At 39.6% G+C, this 25,689-nt stretch overlaps 1 protein-coding gene across 2 annotated transcripts in view; it reads right to left on the bottom strand.

The window, feature by feature from the left end:
* The window catches only part of NR1H4 (nuclear receptor subfamily 1 group H member 4), a 48,375-nt gene extending 36,156 nt beyond the window's left edge, over positions 1–12,219 (bottom strand). For both annotated transcript variants that reach the window (XM_065937545.1, XM_065937555.1), the window contains exons 1-2: positions 12,098–12,219; positions 6,648–7,013 (exon numbers count right to left, since the gene is read on the bottom strand). In XM_065937545.1, coding sequence (XP_065793617.1) covers positions 6,648–7,013; positions 12,098–12,206 — 475 coding nt within the window. In that variant the 5' untranslated portion in view covers positions 12,207–12,219. The remainder of the gene's footprint in view (positions 1–6,647; positions 7,014–12,097) is intronic.
* Positions 12,220–25,689: the final 13,470 nt, after the last annotated feature.

Here is a 25,689-nt window from a genome sequence, read left to right as displayed (position 1 = left end):
CTCTTTTGTTATGGATCACCTCTTGGCCTTATGGCCTCTATTGCTCCTTGCTTCCTTGGTAAACTTGTAAAGTCTGGGCTCTTGATCTTTATCTAAAGAAGCTACTGGTATATATACTCTTACAGAATTCAATAAAGCACCTTTGCTCCATCAGAGCTTGGGTCCCGTGTCTTTCTTTCTTTTCTTCTTTCTCTCTCTCTCTCTCTCTCTCTATTTCTGGCTGATTGCCTGGAGTGCAACAGCCGGCTGCATAACCCAGGGCATATTAGCCTCTTTCCTTCTTTCACTCTCTCATCATCAACTCCAGACCACCATGTTTTGGTCCAATAAAGGACCAGCAATGCTGGAGAAGACTCTTGAGAGTCCCTTGGACGGCAGGGAGATTAAGCCAGTCCATCCTAAAGGAAATTAACCCTCAGTGTTCACTGGAAGGACTGAGCTGAAGCAGAAGCTCCAATACTTTGGCCACATGGCGTGAAGAACCAACTCACTAAAAAAGACCCTGATGCTAGGAAAGACTGAAGGCAAAAGGAGAAGAGGGCAACAGAGGATGAGATAGTTAGATAGCACCACCAGCTCAATGGAGATGAATCTGAGCAAACTTTGGGAGACAGTGGAAGCCAGGGAAGCCTGGCGTGCTGCAGTCCATGGGCTCGCAAAGAGTCAGACACAACTTAGCGACTGAACAACAACAACAAATGATCCAAATTAGGGAGGCTGGATGAAGATAAGAATAACAATGATAAAATAGCAGGAATTCATCAGCAAAACAATAGCATTTGATTTTTGAACACCCAAATGTGCCAGGTACAAAGCTAGATGTTTTAAAATCAATGTCTCATTTTATTCTTCATGGCAATCCAGTGATAACAATAATAACAGTGGAAGGACATTTATACTATGTTAACTGCTTTATACATATTACCTTATTTAAATCTATGTCAAAGGACTTTCTTGAAAATGAGAGGTGTTAGTACATGTAAAGTCTCCAGATAAAGCCTGCACAAAATCATCACTCAATATATGTTATTTATCTGTCTCTCATCCTCACATTACCATCATCATCATCTCACCCTCCTCCTCCTCATCTTTATTATTATCCCTCATTTTACAGGTAAGGACTCTGAAGCCCAAAGACATTAAGTAACTTGGAAGAGAATCAGCTGGCTGGAATCCAGGTTATCTGCCTTCTGAGTCCTACTCTTCCCAAGATTTTGTAACACTTATTACAAAAGGCATCCCATGCAGTGAAATTCTTTAAACCCTACCCCTTGAATCACACTCTAAAATAATTTGACCTATAGAGTTCTTTGAGACCCTTACTGCATTTTATAAAATCAGACCCCAAAATCAAATAGGATTTCAGTAAGTCTGGACTGTGAAGAAAGCTGAGTGGCGAAGAATTGATGCTTTTGAACTGTGGTGTTGGAGAAGACTCTTGAGAGTCCCTTGGACTGCAAGGAGATCCAACCAGTCCATCCTAAAGGAGATCAGTCCTGGGTGTTCATTGGAAGGACTGATGTTGAAGCTGAAACTCCAATAATTTGGCTACCTCATGTGAAGAGTTGACTCATGGGAAAAGACCCTGATGCTGGGAGGGATTGGGGCAGGAGGAGAAAGGGATGACAGAGGATGAGATGGCTGGATGGCATCACCGACTCGATGGGCATGAGTCTGAGTAAGCTCCGGGAGTTGGTGATGGACAGGGAGGCCTGGCGCAATTCATGGGGTCGCAAAGAGTCGGACACGATTAAGCGACTGAACTGAACTGATAAGTAAGTCAGGGTATCTCAACTCTGAACCATAAACAAAAGATCTATTGGAAACACTATATTTGCCCAATATACCACAATTGTTTCAATAATTCTGGAATCTTTTCTTAAACTACAGAACTAAGTCTAATGTGGGTTCACTACATTATATAAAAATATGTTCAAATGGATGAAAAGCCTCTCATTTACTCATAAAATGCCTTTTAAAAGTTCTACTATTTTGTAACTGATAGGCTAGACTTTCCTGGCATGAAGATGGGTTGTCAGTGACATTGACCTATTTGAATGCAGCCATTTGAAATATCCAGTCAGATGTAGATCAGTTTCGTTAGCTGAGGCTTGAGGTTTGAATCAAAATTCATCCAGACCTTAGCATATTTCCATATGCCCCACTGATAACTGAAGGGAGGGACAGGTCTTGATTTAATCTCGCGCAGAGCAAACGACAGCCACTGTCATGCGGCCTTATGCTTGTGCTCTGTACTTATTACATATTAAAAAAAGAATCAGAATTTATCTTATTGATGCCATAAGTGCTTATATCAAATCAAACCTTTAAGAAAAAATATTTCTAACAGAAATAGATATAGAGACCAGTGAAATCAGGAAGTTTAGCAAAGTTTAAAATCTTTCCTTTGTTTTTAAGTTTTAAAAAATTTTCTCATAGGTATGTATGAGTGTGTGTTTGTGTGTTTAAAGTATTACACACGTGACTGATCTGAGTGACGTCCTAAGGCAAGAGAGTTACCAGGATCTTTGCATCTAAAAATCTAACTTAATCCTCACAAACTCTGTGAAATAGATATTAACCCTAGTTTGCAGACTGGAGGTTCAAAGAAGTTACATATTCTGTCAGCTAAGGACTGGCTAACTGGATGCATGCACTCTCTACTGTAAAGGCAGGATAGTTGAACACAGTCTTTCCCAGACTCCCTTGCTGCTAAATGTGGATATGATTTAACCTCTGCCAAACAGATCCTCTTGTAAGATATTTGAAAAGCGGAAGTGAAACAAAAGCTATGCTTCTGCTGTTTGTGCTGGCAAGCAGGATTGCAAAGTTCTGCTATGGCAGCATCTTGGTTTCCAGTTGCTAGCTTCCAGGGCACTAAGAAAGTTGTCACAGGGCCTTTATCTTTTATATGTACAGATTTAGCAGGCACGCCATGGCTCTGGAGCCAGTAATTGCAGTAAGGCAGCTCCCCATCCCTAAAGGGCAGATATGGTGCTGTGTTCCTGAAGTCAACAGTTCTTCAGCTTCCTGCCGCCCCCATCTTCTTGGACAACAGCTGCCCTGGCATTCCAGTTCTGCATGTGACTTAGACTATCCTCCTGGAACACAGCACAGACGCTGTTCCTCTGCCCTTCCAACTTTTCCTGTATGGATTCTTCTCTGCTTGAAATTCTGTTTCTGCTTTACTTTGTTGAACATTGGCTAATTAATATGTTAAGTAACTTGCTTAGTCAGCCGAGAAGTACAGATTCAGTGCATGCCTGTCAAATCCCAGAGCTCACACTCCCTTTGATGGAGTTTTATGGAGTGAGATTCCTTTTGTGTGCAGTAAATGCAGATACCCAAGGGGTGTGGCGGGGGGGGGTGGGGTGGGGGGGACACCAAGTTGGCTAAGCTGTTAGGCCCGCAGGTACTGGTTCTTTGGCTTGTACTCTACCCTATTCTGTGCACCTCCTCCCCGTTCACTAAGCTAGAACAATTTTCACTTGTTTCCGACTCTTTGCAACCCTATGGACTATATAACCCACCAGACTCCTCTGTCTATGGGATCCTCTAGGCAGGAATACTGGAGTGGGTAGCCATTCCCTTCTTCAGGGGAACTTCCTGACCCAGAAATAGAATTGCAGACAGATTTTTCATCAAGAAAGCATGAAGGAGTCAATTATTGACTTTTCAGCCACTAAAGTCTAAGCCTAAGATCCCAGACACTAATAAAGTTTCCCCAGATTGGAAGAGGCAGACAAGCAAAGAGTAATTACACATTGAATATCTGAGAAGGTCCTGCCCTCTGTCCCTGCCAACCCCTAATTCTCAGACCGAGCCCTGGATGCTGTACTGAAAGCTTGCTTATAGGAGCTCCACATCATTGGGGAATCCTGGAATGGAGGGATTCTTGTGCTTTTTCCCGGGGAGAGTATGGGGAGGCCCTGGGGGTTCCCTGCACCCAGTGAGGCTCAGAAGCAAATGATATAGCTACGGGGTCTCCCTGGAGAACCAGCCCTTCCAGGTGACCCTGTGGGGCTGGCCAGGAAGGAGGGGTGTGGTCAGGACACCAGGACAGGGGCTCAGAGGCCTTTCCCACTAGTGACTGAAGGCCAGAAAGAACATTCTCCCACGAATGCTGGACTGAGTCCCACCTCTGGGCCCATTCCCTCCATGTGCACGCGCGTGTGCTGAGTGGCTTCAGTTGTGTCTGACTCTGTGTGACCCTGTGGACTGCAGCCTACCAGGTTCCTCTGTCCATGGATTCTCCAGGAAAGAACACTGGAGTGGGTTGCCAGATCCAGGAATTGAACCTGTGGCTCTTACACCTCCTGCGTTGGTAGGCAGGTTCTTTACCGCTAGCACCACCTGGGAAGCCCAATCCCTCCACAATGCTATGTAATTCTGGAATTCAGAGGAAACGTCAGGAAAATTCAGTAGAATCATCCTGAGTTAATGAAATGAGATTTCCACCAGGGCTCAAAATTGGATTAAACCCAGTTACATAAAAGAAGAAATATTTTTCTTGCATGCATACCCTGAGTACTGGGCTCTCTCACTGCACAACTCCCAATTAATTCTGATGCTGGACTCAAATCTTTTAAAATTAAGGTCAAGGAGAGTTACTGCTCTAGAACAGGGGTCAGCAAATTACAGCTAGGCCCAGGAGCCAGATTCAGCCCACTACCTGTTTTTTATTTTCCTGCCTATTTTTGTAGGCCAAGTAAAGCCACTCTTCCGTAGCTGAGTTGCCGAGTTGTGTAATCGCAACAAAGACCGCTACAGTGCAAAGCCTACCGTATTTGCTATTCATCTCTTTACAGAAAAAAAATTGCCAACCCCTGATATAGAACAAGGGCCCTGCCTGGCTCTGTCCCATTTCCTGTCTTGCACTCTTGTCCTTTTGCTGTCATCATGGGGGCAAAGTCTCATATCAAAATCAATGGAAAAGCTCTGCCTTTCTCTGCTCTTAAAAACGTATCCAGGTTCAGATCCAGCTTGTCCTCCCTGAACTGCCCTGAGAATCAGTCCTCCTTAAACCAGACTTCTGTACCCTTGTCTAACCCTGCACTTGCCTACCAGCCTTCCAGCTCTGACTTTTCTTCTATATCCTTTGTGGGCTTCTCAAGCCGTCTGCTTTTGGAGTCGCTGTTTCTTATGGTTGTCCACAGCACCCTGGTGATCCTCTACTCACTCCACCACAGCTGAGAATTCTTCTGAGGAGAACCAGATTTCACGCCAGCGTTCACCTGTAAGGGGGCGGTCTGGCCCAGGTTACTGACCTCAGGGTTTTATTCCCTTGGCTTGGATAATACCAATATCTCAATGCCTAAATGGAGCACTTGATTCTCTTCCTTTGACCACCATGTTAGTCAATGTTGGCTTGAACAAATAGCTCAAAGAGCAGTAATAAAGGCTCTGGAGTCAGCTTTAGAAGCAGGAGATCTGAGGCTATGTCCCTTCCTATCTAGGAAGTGATGAGCACAGATTTTCATTATGTCATTTCAAAAAACCACTTTCTCCACATTTACTACATAGCAGACACTGTGTTAGATGCTATGAGGTGTGGCAAAGCTGAAAAAGACATAATCTATGTCCTCAAAGAATTTGTATGTTCTTTTTATCCACATGGACTCGACTCTCCACAAAAAGGATAAAAGTATTTTGAAGGTCATAAAAGAATCTTTAAAATTTTCTTTATAGATCTGTCTTAATTTTTTAATTTGGGGTATAAATACTGTTTTTGGGGAAAAAAAATCTCATGAAGTCACACCAAGTTTTAGACAAACTGATCATCTGAACTTTCAAAAGTTTGAAATGTCCTCGACCATTCTTCTGTAGCTGGGTCCTCTGTTTATTTTTGTGGCAATCACTGGCATCTGGAAACACTAAATTGGCATAGCATTCAACAGATTCTACTCAAGGGATAGTTCTTTATCAGCTTTCAATGACCTAGAAGCTAACATGGTAACATCCCATAAATACTTACTGAATGAACAAATTAAAAAATACATAGGTGAACCTACTAGTCCACTACATTCTTCCTCTCAAATTATACAAACTTATCATTTGTGCCCTCATTAGGAGAATGATCACATAGGGACTCATACTGAGTCATTTTCATGTTTCATATGTTGTATTTTATCTATCCTATATGGATTGCAATTTTATTGGTTCCCCTATAGCACTGCTATGTCCCTGTTAAGTGAAATATTTGTTGAATATCAGCTATTCCTTTTTGTTTCCTTCTGTTTGCCTTCCTCTGTCTCTTTCTCAATTAACTAGAGTACATGAAAATGTATTTTTAAATATTTACTGAATAAAGTCTTATTCTCCTTGACCTTAATTTTAAGACAGAGGAGTTCAGCAATGTCTCTTTCTTAAAAAGACAATAAAAACAAACAAAACCCACAATCATAAATTCCTTCTAACTATATGTGAGGTTGGGAATAGGGAAAAGGTTACTTATATCCAAGCTAAATACTCTAGTAAGGAGAAACCTATGACATCCCAACGAAGGTGAGGAGATAAGAAGAGGGAGAAGCAGAAGAAGAGAAATGGGAAGTTATTTGGGAAAAGGAAAGAATCCAGTTTGAGGGATTTCAACAACAAATATAAAAAAACCTTAGTAAGGAGAAAACTGCCAACCAAAAGATGTTTACCTTTGCATCCCTCACAGGTCAGGGCGTTATAGTGATATCCAGAAGCCCTGTCTCCGCAAACGACACAGAGCTCATCCCCTTTGATTCTCCCTGCTGAGGCTCCCAGTCGGGCCTTCTTTGTTACAGGAATCTCCACCACCTCAGTCTCTCCCTGATAGAGAGTCTCAGCAGGCATTCGCCTGAGTTCATATATTCCAGGAGAGTACCACTCTTCAGGCTGCTGGGGATAGAAACCCACATTGGAATAATAGGAAGAAGAGGAAATCTGTGGTTGAACTTGGGGAAACTGAACGTTGTTGTATTGTGAGTACGGCTCCACTTCTAGATTCTGTCCCAGAGGACCTGCCACTTGTTCTGTCAGTACACCTGAAAAAAAGTAACAACAAAACTGGAATTGATATCATCATTCTATAAACAAGAGACAGTTTAGCATATGGTGAGGAGTACAGGCTCTAAGGAAAGACTGAAATATTTAAATATTTACATTAAAATTTTAACATAAAAATTAACTTTTTTACAGTAAAAAAAAAACTATTAAAAGATTAAATGACAAAATTAAAAGCTCAGAAAGATATTTGCAACATAGAGGACAGACAAAACACTCATGTCATTAATATATAAAGAGCTTTTGCAAATCAATAAGAAAATATTCAACATGGAAAGAAGGAAAACATACAAGGATGCTTAAAAGAAAAACAAAAAGCAAAGTTGGAAAACATTCAACAATTCACAGTAAAAAAGGTAACAGGTAGACATACAAATGCTGTCTTTTCTCATTTCTGTCTCATGAAATCCTATGAAGTGGGTAATAGTATTATCCTCACTTACAATTGAGTATTCCAAGGTCGAGAAGAGTTCAGCAAGTTTACTCCTACACACCTAAGTAGCTGAGATTTGAACTTTGAATCTGACTTCAAAGCCCAAGTGCTGAATTGCTCCTCTCTGGGATGATTTCAAATGTGTGATGCTTTAAAGAATGATGGTAAAGATTTTCTCTTCCTTCTTTTATACTTGAGTTTACTAGTCCCTGCAGTGCCTCCATTTGCAGGTAACCTATAACCAGGCCTGCAAGACTATGAATGATCCTACTATTTCTTTCTTTCCCAGCCACTTTCCATGTTCTGACTTTGTATTCCATGAATGTGCCTTGCACTTCCAGACTCAAAACCTCTCCCACATGCTGCTTCCTGAGCCTGGAACTGTCCTCCACACAGCTACCCCCCCAAGAGCATCATCTCACTATTCTCCACTTATCTTTAAATTTCCCATTAAATATAGCTTCTCTTGGGACATATTCCTTGACCCTGGGTTCTGAACCTAGTTATATGTACCTACCTACCCTGCCTAAGCCTCCCTTATCTGTAAACAGAAGACTCCATGCTTCATAATATTATAGTTCTTCTTTATATCAAAAACCTCTATAAGTTTATGACCAACAGTTTACGGGCATTACAATTAACAGCCATTCTACAATGACAACGTGGAAAATATGTATGTTAAATATTAGTTGAGGAAAAAAAAGCTTTCTGCATTGATCCAGGAAATGATTAATGGAACACAAAGTATACATTATCTGTGTGAAATCAATTTTGTTTCTTTCATGCCCAACTTATCTATATAAAACTAGTGCTGAGTCAGTATATGTGACAGTCAAACAGTTTTGGCAATGGTGCTTTGTCTTACGACCACAAAATGGAAGAATATAAAAATATTTTAAAAATTACAGAAAAAAGATAAGACATAAGCAACATTTTGATCTATTTAGTAGTTAAATATGATTAAAATTCCTGGAGTGAATACAACTGAAAATAGTTAAAAGCATTAAAATCATTAGTTTCACCTAGATTTATCCTCCAACCCATCTTACCCCTACTCAACTCCCCATTCCCACCCCCAGCCCCAGATTCTCTCCATCTACAGGTCCAGTAAGGTTAAGCAACTTGCCTGAAGTCACATAATCAATTAAAGACAGAATGTTGGTTCTCTAGAATATAAAGAAATGTATAGTTGTTTTCTCTTCAAAATTCCAAGATCTCTGAGCATTCTTTCAATAAATCTTTTACAAATCAAGAGACACCATGGAGTTCCAACTCAAGTCTAATCATGTTATCAGTATCATATCAATCTCTGGAATCATTTCAAATTAAAATGGAAAGCTTTCATAAAGATATCAATTCTACTATATGAAATTAATAAACAGGGTGAGATTATGATAGCAGCACACACAGTATTATTAAATAACACCTTTATTCCCAAAGCACATCCACTTCTAGTATTTCATAGTGTTTCCACCAAATCCCCACAGAGTAGAGACAATAAATATGCGGGCAACTTACAATTAAAAAAAAAAAAATCCAGCATGAACACCATGCTCCAAAATAGTGGAACAAGAAGAGCTTCCATGAACTGACTATAAGATCTTAAACAACTGCCTAGCATTTTTCTGTTTTCTCCTGTAAAATGAGGCTAACAACCAGCCTTCCTATCTCATAAGGTAGTTTTGAGTATAAGATACAGTTTCTGAGAAAAAGTTTTGGTAAGTTAAACACCATAAAAAGGCATGTTCGTTTCCTAAAGAATCCTGCAAAATCTTGATTCTAATGACAGTTAATTGATAGTTAACTAGTAAATATTAATACACATTAATTTGTTTTGATATGTTAGCTATCTTTTAAATAAGATATATATGTGTGTATATACATATATATACACATACGTGTATGTACATATATGTATGCATGTGTATATATATATATCTTACAATTTGCTAAACACAGAACTGGGTTCTGAGAATAAAACAGTGAACAAGACAGAGAAGAGATAGGAGAGGCCCCAGACTTTCTCTTGTTCGTGTGCTTGGGGTTGAAGGTATGTCAAGGGCTGGGATAAAACCAAGTAAACGAATACAGAATTTTCTGACACAGCGTGAGATGTTGAGACGGCAAGGTAGGTCAACTTTAGAGTTTATTTTCTGAAAAGGCAAATTTATTTCTGCTTTAGTACAATTTATGAATGATTTCTTAAGAATCAGTTTATCAAGAAATAGGAGAATTTGGATTTCTTTATAATACGAAATTTTCTGTGGGTGTTTAGGGAAGAGTTCTTAAATGGGAACACTTGAATGGACTCCAGGAGAGCCTGAGATCCGCTGCAAAAGGAAGAAAATTTTTCTGGGTAGAGAGTCATTTAGTAGCATTTAACAGTTTCTCTAAAGGAGTAGACGAAAGGGAAATTTCTGAGACGGAAGCCCTCTACAGCTTTCAACATGTTAGCTGCTAACCATGTGGAATAGTGAACATTTGAAACACGGCTAGTGCTAATGAGGAAGTGAATTTTTCATTTTCTATAACTTTAAATAATTAAAACTTAAAATAGTCACGTGTAGCTAATGATGGCCATATCCAACAGCACAGCTCTAAGGACTTTGTGCCAGAACCACTGGGTACCCAGATGGAAGAATCAGGTTCATGTGAGAAGGATGGCGCTTTTTCTTGAACCTGTAGTTAACTGCTGATGAGCCCAATAAAGGGTTCATATTATATGCAGTTTTTCTCCCTGGCACAATGCTGACTCTGGTAAATGTTTCATGAATAGAAAAACTGCCTTCTTGTCCTTTCTTTGTTTCCTAACCCATGGTTCCTCAAGTAGACGATATGACTTCGTTTGTGAAATTGTTTGCACCGTTCCTGGTGCCGGCCTTTGTAATGTTGGTACCTCTTCCCACCAAGTTTGTCAACCCATCGCCTGCTCTGTAAAGCCTGACCCAGTTTCCCTAGGTATAATTAATCTCTCCTCCCCTCTGCACACACTGGTACTGCACACTCAGAAGCATGTACCGTTGCTTCTGTTGGTTTACAGGCTCATGTTTCATGCTATATCATTTAAGGTGGTAGGACATAGACATTACAAGCACCCTGACATGCAGACAAATCTGGATTCAGTTTACCTGCAACATGCTAGATGTATGAACTTGGGAAACACTGAACTTCTTTAAGCTTCTGTTCCTTTCTAATAAAGCTGGGATAATCTAATACACTACTATGTATAAAATAGATTAACTAGTGAGAACCTACTGTATAGCACAGGGAACTCTACTCAACGCTCTGTGGTGACCTAAAAGGGAATGAAATCCAAAAAAAGAAGAGAAAAATGTATACATATAGCTGATTCACTTTGCTATATAGCAGAAACAAATACAACATTGTAAAACAACTATATGCCAATAAAAATTAATTTTAAAAAGGCTAGGACAATATAGTAATTGAAACAAAATACAGTACCTAGGTGAAAGGTTAAAGATAACCTAAGAAAAAGAATGTGAACTGCCCAGTGCCTGACTAAGCATAAACATTCAATACTTTTTTGCTATTGTTGTGGTTAGTCTGTGGACTTTTGGGGAATACATTAGATTACTATATATTATATTCCCTTTTTTCCTTCATTTGTAGCACCTTACACAGTGCCTGACACAGTTTAAATCTTTAATAAATGTTTATTAAATTGAAATGATGGGAAATTTGCTTCTCTGGCTTTCTATCTACTTTCCATTTCTAAATACAGTCTCAGTCATTTTTAAATAATGCATTTAACCAAAATAACATGCTGTGAAGTCTACAATCAGAAATATGTTCAAAATTATAATTATTATAAAAATGATGAGTTTCTCTAGCTGGAAATTCAAAAGGTAAGATTCTATTTTGAAAAAATATGAAAACAGACAATATTATTTATACTACCTATATTTTAATTATAATCTGTATTACAGTTCAGAGAAAACAAACATACCGGGTTTAATGCTGAACTCTTTACTCATCTGATTTTCCAATGACTATTGGGGGAAACCTGTTGTAAAACTATTTCAATAAACTTTTTGGATCTCTTTTTATTTTTCTCACAACAACCCATAGTTTGAAATAAATCTTATATCATGATCCCTATACACACTTATACATATATATAAATAATCTGAAACAAAATTCCATGAAATAACACTTATCCTTACCCCTGACTGCACTCTGATATTTCTACTGTACTTATTCAATCTAAATTTTTAATGCTGGTCACAAGTCACAAAATAGACGTCATGACCCACTAGGATCTAAGACTTGCCATTTTAAAAACATTGCATTCAGCAATGGACTTTAAAATGTCTTTTCAAGTGTCCGAGGGCATTAATATTTTAGCTGCCTAGTGTTTAACTTGGAAGAACTGTGCCACTTTGACACGATATCCAGTGAAGAATTGTAGGGAAAACACACTTAGATTTAATCTCTATGAGATATTCACCTACCTCGAACCCTACCACCCCAGCCAGCTTTTCACCCGTCTCTGGTTCTGACTGAGCCATCTTCGAGGGAGCTCTGTTGCTGAAATCTCAAGCAAAAGTCCCCCACACTTCCTCAGTCCATTGGCAGAAGCTCCATCATGAGCAGCTGTGAACACTCTCTTACCTTTGGCGGGCTTCACGCTCATCACTTCCATGGCGAATCCTGAAGACATGTGGCTGTGACAAGGACTGATTTGGACTGGATTTTCTAACTCCTGAAACTGCATTACCATTCTTAGCTTACTCACAGCAACTGAAAATGAGACTAGGTGAGGAGTGACAGGGGCCAGAGGTTGTGCGGTTTACTGATTAACTTCATTACTGAGCAGAATATTTGTAAATGTTTATGGGAAAAGTCCTCGATGCCAAATTGCCTAGTAAGCTGGAAAGCAGCCTCTTAGACAAACATTTTGGGGGAGCACATTCCAATTTAGGAATTTTCAGAGGATAGATTTTGGCTCAGTGGCTCTAAAAGTGGATTTGAGGGTCTAGTGCCATGTTCTAGGTTTTGGCATTTGTTCCCCTCAAAAGGGTACAGAATGGTATAATTTTGTAATGTCAGGAAACATGAAAGCATAATATTGAACGGTGTGAGGCCAATTAATCTGGGTTTATACCCAGTGTTATGGGTAGAACTGTGTCCCCTTCCCATAGTTAGCAAGTGGAAGCTCTAACTCCCAGCTCCTCAGTATGCAACACTGTTTGGAAACCGGGTCTTTACAGAGCTAACCAAGTTAAAATGAGGTCATGAGATTGGTTCCTAATCCCATATGACTGGTGTCTTTATGCAAACAAGAAATCTGTATTTCAGACACAGAAGCTCAAAGAAAAGGTGATGCAAAAGACACAGGGAAACGTCATCTACAAGCCAAGAAGAGAGGCCAGAACAGATCTGTCCGTTTCAGCCTTTGGAAAGAGCCAACTCAGCCTTGATTTTGAACTTTTAACCTCCAAACTGGTACAACAATACATCTGTCATCTAACCCACCCAATATGTGGTATTTTATTACAGTGGCCTCAGCCAACTAATACATGCAGGTTCCCTTGGCACTCACTAGCTCTATGGATCATAGACAAACTACTGCCTCAAGTTTCTCATCTGCAAAATGGGACTGATAACCACACAACATCAGAGAGTTACTATAAGGATTAAATCAAATAATATTTATTAAATGCTTAGCACACTGGGTGGCTACCCATCATCATTATATTGATATTTTCATTATTCAGCCTTGGACTCACATTGTAGGGTGGTTTGCTTCCTGAGTAAGAATAATTTCTGTGGCATAACCTGTGGATACCAAGCTTGTGACTGTGGGTTATTTTTTGGAAGGGAGGGCTTTAGAACAGGACTCAGTAGTTCTGGGGTTCAGCTCAGGGATAATGCAACCAGACAGATCAACAGATGGTAAAACATAGATAATAATTCCTGCCCTGCTTCCCTCGTGGACCTGCTGTGAAGATAAAAGGACATAATACATATGAAAGCAGTTTTAAAAGGCAAACATGATCTATATAAACATAATAATCACTGCTAAGCCATTTCTACAACCTTTACAGGTTTACAAAATGGCTCTCTATGCATTGGGCTTCCCTGGTGGCTCAGATGGTAAAGTATCTGCCTGCAATGTGGGAGACCTGGGTTCGCTCTCTGGGTTGGGAAGATCCCCTGGAGGAGGGCATGGCAACCCACTCCAGCATTCTTGCCTGGAGAATCCCCATAGACAGGTGAGTGGCAGGCTACAGTCCACAGGGTCTCAAAGACTGAGCGACTAAACACGCACACACACACACACACACACACCCATTATCTCACCTGATTCTTACCTGCACACCTTGAGGAACGTATTATTTCTGACGCCCACTATCTTTTACCTTGTTTTGCAGACTTGGAAAATCAATTCAGTGAACTTATGTGATTTGTCTTAAGTTACCCAGCTATTAAGGGATGAAGCTAAGGCTCTAATGCAGGTCTTCTCACTCAGAGCCTTGCGGTGGAAAAGCTAAAGCACACCTGCCCTCACTGCCAGGAAAGAGTGATGGTTCCTGGGTGTATTTCAGTTTGGATTGCTCAACCAAGAATCACCATTTGCAAAGCTGTTTTCAATCCTCAAAATACATTTTCCCCCTGAAGGTCTGTGCTGTTTGAAACAGTAGCCACTGCCCATATATGGCTGCTGCTGCTGCTGCTAAGTCGCTTCCGTCATGTCCGACTCTGTGCGACCCCATAGACAGCAGCCCACCAGGCTTCCCGGCCCCTGGGATTCTCCAAGCAAGAACACTGGAGTGGGTTGCCATTTCCTTCTCCAATGCATGAAAGTGAAAAGTGAAAGTGAAGTCGCTCAGTCGTGTCTGACTCTTAGTGGTCCCATGGACTGCAGCCTACCAGGCCCCTGCATCCATGGGATTTCCCAGGCAAGAGTACTGGAGTGGGGTGCCATTGCCTTTTCCCCATATATGGCTACTTAAATTTAAATTCAGTTCAGTCGCTTAGTCGTGTCCCACTCTTTGGGACCCCATGGACTGCACCCCGCTAGGCCTCCCTGTCTATCACCAAGTCCTGGAGTTTAAATTAATTTAATTCAAATTAAATTATAATGAATCCCTCAGTTAAACTAGTCCCATTTTAAGTGATCAGTAGTGGTTACTGCATTAGACAAAGTAAACCTACAACATTTTTTATCACCACAGAAAGTTCTACTGGACAGCACTGTTGCAGATGGTACTTGGGAACAATGAGAATGATATGCCAGTTGTGCCAAATGGGGGCATTAGCTATGATGCCATAAAAAGGGAAGCCCCAAAGCAAACTCTAGCAATGATTTTCTGAGAACTATTCTTGAGAAAAGACTTGACCAACAGTCTCACTGGAAAGACCTTCTCCACTGAGAAGGTGAATAGGACTGTTCTCTTAGCCTGAATCCTTATTCATCCAAATCTGATTTCCTGGTCTGGACTATACTTTGGTTGTCTACTCACTATCTATGGAATCTTAGCAGATTATTTAACATCCTTAGATCTCTATATTCTCATCATCAAAAGGGGAATAGTAATGGTATCTACCCTATAAAAGTGTTATGAGAATTAACATTAATAGCAAATAGAGTATTTACAATGTGCCAGGCATTCCTCTGAGAATTCTTTAAATGAGATAAGTAACTCGCACAAAGTTAAGTAATCTGCCTATGACCTCATACCAGTGATATGGGACTGGCATAGATGGGACTGAATGCAGAATCCACTAACCAATCTAAAATGTGCTTCACATGATGCCTGACATGTAGAAATGGCTCAAGAAACGGCAGTGGTTATGATCACATTTTTCTTTTTTAACTGCTGTAAATGTATAAATTTGCAGCCTGATCTCATAGTCAACCTTTCTCAGTTTGGTTATCCTGAGAGTCCTTGAGACCTATTTCTTAGCCTGCAAGATTGAGAGCCAGGCCTTGGATGGTAGTGGATTCACCAACTAGCTGGTCAACCAGTACCTCACTGCATGCCTCTTCCAAACGATACATGCCCTATCTAAAAGAAGCAGTCATTTATTTAAAAAAAAAAAAAAAAAAAAGAAGCAGTCATTTATTTTGTAATAGGGAAAGGTTCTACTGATATTCATTTTCCTTCTCCCATTTCTTAACCTTATAACAACAGTACCAGATCAGAGAATCCTGGGAGAGCAAAAACCAAAGGCACAGTGAATTAATAAAAATCCTAGAGACTGCTTCAATCTGTGGAAGAGATACAGGTAATAAAAGATAGTAACAAAATATTTAAATAAGGCTAAAGCAAAGCTCCATTTTGTCTGAGACAATGGTATCTTTCCATCTTCTGGAAACTTTCAGCTTTGATTCAGCCACCAGGTCAGAACTGTATTGACTTGTGTTAAACTCAGTGAGATGGAAAAAGACTTGAAATCAAATGTCAGAAATATTATACAACATTGCATCTCAAGACCTTTAATTGTACTTTAAAACCATCTGGCTGGTTCTGCAACATCTGAAAGTTTCTTTTAATTTAAGCAAAAGACATAGGCAAGAACTAGATTTCAATAAAAATAAAGCTATACAGAGAATATGAACATCAACAGCTGAGAAAAGCATAACGTAATGAGAAGTAGCTAAAGGAAATGAAGTGTAAGTGGATAGGATTATTTAGGATCTGACCTTCTGTGACTTGCTGGACCTCATTCATAATGGGGCTTTGGAAACACTGTTAGAAACAATAATAAAAGTAACACAAAAATGTAGATTCCATAGCTGTTGTTAACAATGCTGTAATGCCAACCTGAGATAGAACATGTTTTTTTTTTTCCTTAGAACACCCAGAAATTTAGCTTGATACTGTTGGTTTCTGTTGGCTCCTTGAAAATTCTTAGCACTCAATAATGTTAAGATCAACAGAATTTCCTCCATTTAATAAGTAGAGTGGTGCTTATCATTCCAACAGTTTAAATAATAACAACTACATTTCAAACCCTGGAGGAGCTATACTGCTTTATGATGCCTTCAGATTTACAGGACACTTTCCCACACAGTCATTCAATCCTCCAACAAGCAGTGAAGTGTTATTATTAACCCCAATTTACAGGGAAGAAAACTGAAGTTCAGAGTCTCAACTGCCTCTGAGACTTTATTTCTTTCAATTTCATCACTTATTTCCACTCACACTCATTGAACTTTTCCCAGTAACACCGGGCTAAAGAAACTGGATTCATCATACTTGAAATAGTTGGTATGGGAACATAAGATCTCCAGTGATGTGGATGAGCCTAGACTCTGCCATACAGAGTGAAGTAAGTCAGAAAGAGAAAAACAAATCTTGTATATTAGCACATATACATGGAATTCTAGGATAACTGTACTGAGTAACCTATTTGCAGGGCAGGAATAGAGAGGCAGATATACAAAATGGACACGTGGACACAGGTTGGGGAAGGACAGGGTAGGATGAATTGCGAGAGCAGAACTGACATATATATACTACCATGTGCAAACAGATAGCTGCTTTGGAATCTGCTGTATATATAACACAGAGAGCTCAGCTCAGGGGTCTGTGATGATCTAGAGGGGCTGGGGTGGGGAGTGGGTTAGAAGGAGGTCCAAGAGGGAGGGGATATATGTATGCATATAGCTGACTCACTTTGTTGTACTGCAGAAATAAACACAACATTGTAAAGCAGTTACACTCCAATAAAAAAGATTGTACCTTTTCTTGCTTATTCTGTGCTATAAGAATGGTTTTCTATTTTCTGAGTCTTTCAAACTCTGTGATTTTTTTCTTTAGTTCTTAAACCACAATTTGCTAAAAGAAGACAGATTTTAATTGACATGTCACATTCTACCCTATTCATTATGTCAGACCATGGGAAGCTGTGGACTTTGTCATTATTACCTTTTATTATGTACTAATTGCATAAGACTCTGCCTTCTTCATTCATCAGAGAAGCCTCTCTTAACCCACTCAAATTAATCTTTGACCAAGTTTCCTGGCTTTTGGAATCTCCCAAAGGAAAGGAAACTTGTCTTTTTTAGGTCACCATGCCCTTCCATCCTGAGTCCTGTGTATGGATTGAGTTACCAATGAGTTGGATCCCAGTGTGGATTTGTGAGGCAGGCCTGGCCACAGAATGAGTTAAAGGATCTTACAAGGTGATTCCAGACCCTTCTCTGTAACTCTGTTTCTTTCCTTCTTTTCTACAAGGTCCAACCTAAGAAAAGAGAACTATAGAACAAATGCACACCATTCCCCCACCCCATCTTAGCTTTCCTTTGAGTATTCCGACTGATCTGGTAGCGGGGGGATCCCATCAGCACTGTGTGGCAGCCCCTCTGGTGACGGTGCACACCCTTGGCCCACCTCTCATCTCAGCTGTAGCTGTAGCAGGGGGTCATGCACAAGCTCGGACTCACTTCACACTGGCACCTGTCCTTTCAAGAGCAGGCTGCACATCTCTGCCTTTTGCCCAGAGCTTCTCCAAGGCCACAGGAGACCACACGGCCTGATTGCACTGGGAGTAGCAAAAGCACAGCTCAGAAGTGTGGGGACATTAATGCCCCCAGAGTGACCCTCAACCAAGGGGAGGCAGAGGTCAGTTAATAACTTCTCCAGTGCCTGGTGCCTCGGTGGACAATTCTCTCTGCTTCTCCCAGTGCAATCAAGCTCTCCTTGCCCACAGCAGTGATCTCTATAATTCACCTCATCTTGGTTTTTCCTCCTTCCCTGTCTTATCACCCCAGTGCTTGGCTTCTACTCCCTAGGATCATCTCTCACATGAAGTCTGCACAGAATCCTTGCTTCAGGCTCTGCTTTTTGGGGTAACCATTTATATAGATGGAAAGGCTTCCCCTTCTCCTTAAGCATAGCCTTCTGGAGGAGCCCACAGTCCTCTCTGGAAGCAGCTGAAAGGCCTCATTCACGAGGTCATTCGTGTATCCACAGTCCATTAGTCAGTGTTCATCAGTATTTGTTGAGTAACATTTATGTTACTTTCTCAATGTCTTAAATTAAATGTCAATGTCTTGGGATTTAATTATGGCCTTTTGGGTGACCTGCAGGAAGGGGGACCACACCCAGGACCACCTTAAAAGTCACATCATATGTCAGGTGAGTACCACCGAGTCCAAGTTGCCACTTCCTCACACGATGACTATAGAGGTTTGTGGACTTGAATTCTAGGGGTCCTAGAATTCCCAGCCTAATAATCTCCTTTTACCAATGTTGGTTAATGGAAATATGGGGTCCAGAGCCAGTTCTCTAGACTCTTCAACTTTCCTTAGCAAAAATGAGAAGACAAAGCCCTTCCAAGTCATTCTAGACTTTGGACCTTTGCATCTACATTTCCTTTACCCAGAATACTTCTTCAGATTAAGACTGTTTTTTTAGCTCAGTTGTCAACTCCTCAGAGGCCTCCCCTGACCACACAAGCTAGAGCAGCCTTCTTCTTCCAGTTGCTATGACATCACCCTCTTTTGTTGTTTCCATAGCACTCACCACTACCTGATATTATTTAATTTATTTATTCCTTTGCCGGTTTCTTGAGAGTTTATTCTCCACTAGGATCTTGCCTGTCTTATTTCCTGCTTAATTCCAACATCCAGCATAGGGTCAGTGTTCAATGTCTAGATGGAAGAAATTATAGCCATCCATATGCAATACCATAAACTTTAGTTGCTCTTGTTATAACAACACGATGGCTGGTTTTCAGTACACAGTTATACCATAGGAAAACAGTCCAGCTCTCCAGTTAGTTGAGCCTGTAAGTTAAACTTCTGAATTTTGGACACATCTCAAGATCTGCAAGTGATGACTTAGGTATTGTGGGCTACTCATCCATGAGCCACAGTCTTTTCCCTGGTGCACTGTACCCTAGGTTTAGAGTGGGAGGTCCAGAGAATGCATCAGTGTCATCAAGACATGAAAGAAGATGGGCAGGAAAGATAACAGAATGCTCTTCATCCCCCTCTTCAGCAAACTTTGCTTAGGTATGTTGAACAGAGTGAGACAGAGGCCCTGAGGGAAAAGTATGTGGGAGAAAAAAACCTTAGACCCAGCTCTAGAACTGAAGATTGAAGAGTAAGAGCCATGCATTGCAGCTTATGCATTTTGTGCTATGTATTCTAAGAAACATTACAGAAAGTGTTAGGAAACTGGATAAGGATGTGGTCCTGCAAAGGAGAGATGAGGAAAGAGCACCACTGAAAGAAAGCATGAATCACAACACTTCTGTAGAAATCATTTTCAGATGTTTCTAACTTGACAGGTCCTTCACAACTTTTTCTCTATCTACTTACCTCTTTCTCACCTCACCACCACTGAGGTCAGCTTTCAATCTGATGAGCTTGCTTAAAGTGGACTAGTTTGTAAGAAAAATCTTAACAGTTTCCTCTTGATGTATATACAAATTAAAGCTGGATGGATTTGTTTAACAATGATGACATCAGAGTTTAGATTTGGAGATCTTAACATGCAGTCATAAAATTTCAGAGCAGGAAATGGAGTCTATATGTGAAAAAAATCATCTCAAGTGCAACTTTCCTTAGTCTATGATCTGTACCTACAGTCCTAATCATCCTATGAGTTCTGATGAGCAGATAAAATACTATAAAGATATCTATGCATTATATTTTTAAGGACCCATAGAAGGGTAGGCTGGAAGCAAATGGTCAAGAGTCCAGACATGGAGGTCTATGTCCCACTGCCCGTGACTGTATCCACAGGATGAAGAAAAGCCAACTGGAAGGAATAAGATGTAGCAAGTATGTCTGAGAACTGGCATTTCATAAATAATTACTGCTGCCTTTAGTTCTCTGCAAGTTACTGATAAACATCTTTTCCCCTTAAACCTCTTTTCTCCTTCCCTACTATTATTTAATGTATGAGTCTTACTTATTAAGTAGATACTAGGATTAATAAAATATAGTCACTGACGTTAGATGCTCTTAAACTGAATGGGGGCAGGTAGTCATGTAAAGGGATAATAATGATCCCTTCTTGGAAATGACCTGATAAACCACTTCACACTAACGCTAATGACTAGTAGGTAATAGTATAAGCTATTGATTAATATCTTCCAGGGATTTCTGCAACAAAATAGGGGATGGTGCCTTAACACATTGAATTTTGTGTAACTTGAAGTGTTTGCATTCTCACTATCATTATCGATCATGGTTCATATTTCAATATAGTGTAAAAAACTGCGAGTATCCAAGCCTCCCAGCAGAGTTACAAAGCAGAAGGGAACCTATTTTAAGAGTGGCAGAAAGCTGCTCTACCCCACCCAAAATACTGCCCCTGCCAACATTTTGCTGATGTTCTCAATTCAAACTCTTTATAATGAGGCGTTTTTTTTAATAAATGCATAACGTGGAGCAATAGATCATTTTATGGTATCATCTAGTTACAGATCTACTGAAAACAACTTAGTACAATTTGTGCTCAATCCAGTTTAAATGACTAATCCTGACAGTGTGCCATATCTCCCCCAGTACCGGAAGAAGGGTGGAAAGGAAATGTAGCACAGAGCTATAATCTAAGTAACCTCAGCCTTTAATAGGTATAATATTAAACCGTAAGAATCATGATTTCATACTTTAGTACATCCTATAATAATATTAGAATTAGCCCTAGACAGGAATGTATTTCTACTCCCAGCTCTGTTAATTATCTAGCCTCGTGGCCTTGGACAAGTCACAAAACTCTCTGACTCTTGCAGTTCTCATCTATAAAAAAGACTATTACGTTCGGTGAATCCAAGGTCTGATCTATCTCTAACCTTGCAGAGTAGCTAATGTCTATGGAGTACTCAGAACAAAAAAATTTTCTGGACTCTCTCTGGACTTATCAGTTAAGTTTTCTACCTTTTGTATGTCCAAATTGCAGTTAGTTATGTTTTTTTTTTTTTTTTTTTTTTTACTAATATTTGAAGGAACTTGACAACTTACCAAATAAATTGTCAGAAAGAGAAAATTCATCTGTGGCAGGTAAGTGGGAGTGTTCAATGAGATTCATTTTTGATCCCATCCAAACTTTTCTACTTGAGAATGTATTACCTTCGTTATGGTGGTCTTCAAAAAAATCCCCTGAAATGTAAATAAATACATAGAGTGTTGGGGACGGTGGGGAGATGATTAAGAAAGAGAGGGAGAGACAGAGCAAGCTAATTTTAACAAGCACAAAAGACTCCATTTGTAGACATTTTATCGTAGCTTTTCTTTACATGTCTTTCCTCGATAATTATTTTTACACTCATTTGGACTTACAAATGTCTAAGATATATGCCTTCAGAATAGATGCTCTCTAATTTATCTGGGAAAACACCATATGTTTTCATTTGTTTCAGTACTTGGAGATTTGGGCAAGATATGATGATATTTTGGATATGTCTATTTTATATATAGAAAAAACAAAAACAAATATAAAAGCCTTGATTAAAAGTGGGGTGAATCAATAATTTATCTTAAATTTTACACTGAAGATGAACAGGTCTTTGCAAGACATAAAAATGATTTCAGATCACTTCCTACCAGAATTTTTCATTTTCTTTTTTTGGCTGTACTGTGCAGCTTATAGGATCTTAGTTCATCAACCAGGGACTGAACCCACACCCCCAATAGTGAAAGCACATAGTCTTATCAACTGGACCACCAGGAAATTCCTTGGAATTTTCTTAGGTTGAGTAGGCATCGTATTAACAGATAAAAAATTCAGATGTTCACCCAAGATCTTTATTTTTGCCTTTTAGAGGAAATTTAAGGGGCTTACATTTTCATTCTCATGGTCTACTTTGTCATGTATTTAATCTAGGGTAAAAGAAGCTATGGCAAGAAGAAAAATAGTGGTAAATCTCACCCAAATGTCTGAAGTTTCATCCTGAGAAGATGTCCAGAGTATATACAAAAACCCAAGAGATGCAGTGTTCACTTTTACCTATATTTCTAGTTCTTCCTTCCCTCCTTCCAATATGTCTTCTACCCCCTGAAAAAGTAATGAAAAAAGTTGAATAATGAATAGGCATGTTCTCAGAACACTTTTTCCAAGGCCATCTTCTGAGGATAGTTTTTAAACTCTTAATCCTGTCTTTACCAAGAAATCATTTCATTTACAGATAACCACTTATATTTACAACTCAGAAAGAGAATACAGGGAGTTTGTTGGGCAAATATTTATTTCATTAGAACTTCCTTACTATTCACAGCTCTCTGTTTCCTCCTCACTCAGCAAGATGTTCCAGATCAAGCAGAAGTGACAGTTCAACCAGATATTTGGTTGCTGGTAAGGTAGTCCACCAGACTACATTTGTTGTATGCAGTCATTTATTCATGTTTTCAACAAATATTTATTGAGGAGTTATTCTGGAATAAGCTCTGTGCTGGATCTTTGAAAATAAAATAACAGTAAAAATATCATCCAAGATCTTTGATATCAAGCTTAATGAGGAATAGAGACATTAAAAAGCAATCACAGGAATACACAGATTACATGTTGTCTTGAAAGCTGCTGCTGAAGGCATAGATGAGGATGTTATAGTGGGGACCAGCCTGTATTAGATTCAAGAGGCCTTCTCACCACCCTGAAGTCAGGAGGGAAAGGGGTGTCAAAAGGAGTCAAGATAGGGAAGTAGCTGGAGGAAAATGTGTGATTTTGAGGTCAATTTTTAAAGACAAGCAATAATGAGAAAACAGAAAGAGAAATTAAGGAAACAATTCCATTCACTATTGCAATGAAAAGAATAAAATACTTAGGAATATATCTACCTAAAGAAACAAAAGACCTATTTATAGAAAACTATAAAACACTGGTGAAAAAAAATCAGAGAGGACACAAATAGATGGAGAAATATACCGTGTTCATGGATCAGAAGAATCAATATAGGGAAAATGAGTATACTAACCAAAGCAATCTATAGATTCAATGCAACCCCTATCAAGCTACCAACGGTATTTTTCAGAGAATTAGAACAAATAATTTCACAATTTGTATGGAAATACAGAAAACCTAGAATAGCCAAAGCATTCTTGAGAAAGAAGAATGGAACTGGAGGGATCAACCTCCAGTAGAGACTTCAGTCTCTACTACAAAACCACAGTCATCAAGACAGCATGGTACTGGCACAAAGACAGAAATATAGATCAGTAGAACAAAATAGAAAGCCCAGAGATAAATTCACTCACCTATGGACCCCTTATCTTTGACAAAGGAGGCAAGAATATACAATGGAGAAAAGACAATCTCTTTAACAAGTGGTGCTGGGAAAACTTGTCAACCACTTGTAAAAGAATGAAACTAGAACATTTTCTAATACCATACACAAAACACCATACACAAAAATAAACTCAAAATGGATTAAAGATCTAAACATAAGACCAGAAAATATTAAACTTTTAGAGGAAATATAGGCAAAACACTCTCCGACATAAACCATAGCAGGATCCTCTATGACCCACCTCCCAGAATATTGGAAATAAAAGCAAAAATAAACAAATGGGACCTAATTAAAATTAAAAGCTTCTGCCCAACAAAGGAAACTATAAGCAAGGTGAAAAGATAGCCTTCAGAATGGGAGAAAATAATAGCAAATGAAACAATGGACAATGGACAAAGAATTAATCTCAAAAATATACAAGCAACTCCTGCAACTCAATTCCAGAAAAATAAACGACCCAATCAAAAAGTGGGCCAAAGAACTAAGCAGACATTTCTCCAAAGAAGACATGCACATGAAAAGATGCTCAACATCACTCATTATCAGAGAAATATCATTATCAGAGAAATGCAAATCAAAATCACAATGAAGTACCATTTCACTCCAGTCAGAATGGCTGCTATCCAAAAGTCTACAAGCAATAAATGCTGGAGAGGGTGTGGAGAAAAGGGAACCCTCTTACACTGTTGGTGGGAATGCAAACTAGTACAACCACTATGGAGAACAGTGTGGAGATTCCTTAAAAAATGAAATAGAACTGCCATATGACCCAGCAACCCCACTGCTGGGCATACACACTGAAGAAACCAGAATTGGAAGAGACAAGTGTACCCCAAATGTTCATCACAGCACTGTTTATAGTAGTCAGGACATGGAAGCAATCTAGATGTCCATCAGCAGATGAATGGCTAAGAAAGCTGTGGTACATATACACAATGGAGTATTACTCAGCCATTAAAAAGAATACATTTGAATCAGTTCTAATGAGGTGGATGAAACTGGAGCCTATTATACAGAGTAAGTATAGAAGTAAGCCGGAAAGAAAAACACCAATACAGTATACTAACGCATATATATGGAATTTAGAAAGATGGTAACAATAACCCTGTATGCAAGATGGCAAAAGAGACACAGATGTATAGAACAGTCTTTTGGACTCTGTGGGAGAGGGCGAGGGCAGGATGATATGGGAGAATGGCATTGAAACATGTATATTATCATATGTGAAATGAATCACCAGTCATTTCAGGTTCAATGCATGATACAGGGTGCTCGGGGCTGGTGCACTGGGATGACCAGTGGGATGGGATGGGGAGGGAGATGGGAGGGGGGTTCAGGATGGGGAACACATGTACACCCATGGCAAATTCAAGTCAATGTATGGCAAGACTAATACAATATTGTAAAGTAAAATAAATAATTAATTTTAAAAATTTAAAAAAACAAAAAAATAAAGACAAGCAATTTCAGGTCACATCTAGAATACACCAGAGAGATTGAAGAAACAGGATAGAGTGGCTCTTGAGAAATGATACAAGTTGTGTCCACTGTGGGACTGCAGGACTTCAGTCATAGCTGAGTCCATCTGGTGAACCACTGGCCTGGCCCTACCAAAGTCTACTGTCCAATAAGCCAAGGGGCTTGTTAGGAGAAAACTCATCCTAAAGTCAGAGGGAACCAGGAACCATGATCTTCACCTCAAAGTAAAGCCTCAGTCCTTAGAGGAATGTGTAATCCTCAATGTGGCACAGTGTTTGACTAACCTGTATTAGATTCAAGAGGTCTTCTTGACACTCTGAGGTAAGAAGGGAGAGGGGTATAAATAAAGATGAGTCTGGAAATATTGAATTGTAAGATAGAACTTCCAAAAGGATGAAACAGGGAGAAGAGAGCTCATCTCACTTCCATCCCCACCTTCAAACAACTGCAACATATCATAATCAGAGAAGTTTTGACTCCAAGGGGACTCTGGGCCTTTCTGGGGCATCTGTGAAACAGTGGTACCATCTAGGTAT

The sequence above is a fragment of the Muntiacus reevesi genome, chromosome 1 (assembly GCF_963930625.1).
Source record: "Muntiacus reevesi chromosome 1, mMunRee1.1, whole genome shotgun sequence".
In the NCBI taxonomy this organism is placed as follows: Eukaryota; Metazoa; Chordata; class Mammalia; order Artiodactyla; family Cervidae; genus Muntiacus; species Muntiacus reevesi.
Note: the sequence above shows the minus strand (reverse complement) of the source record. Positions and strands in the feature narration are given on the sequence as shown.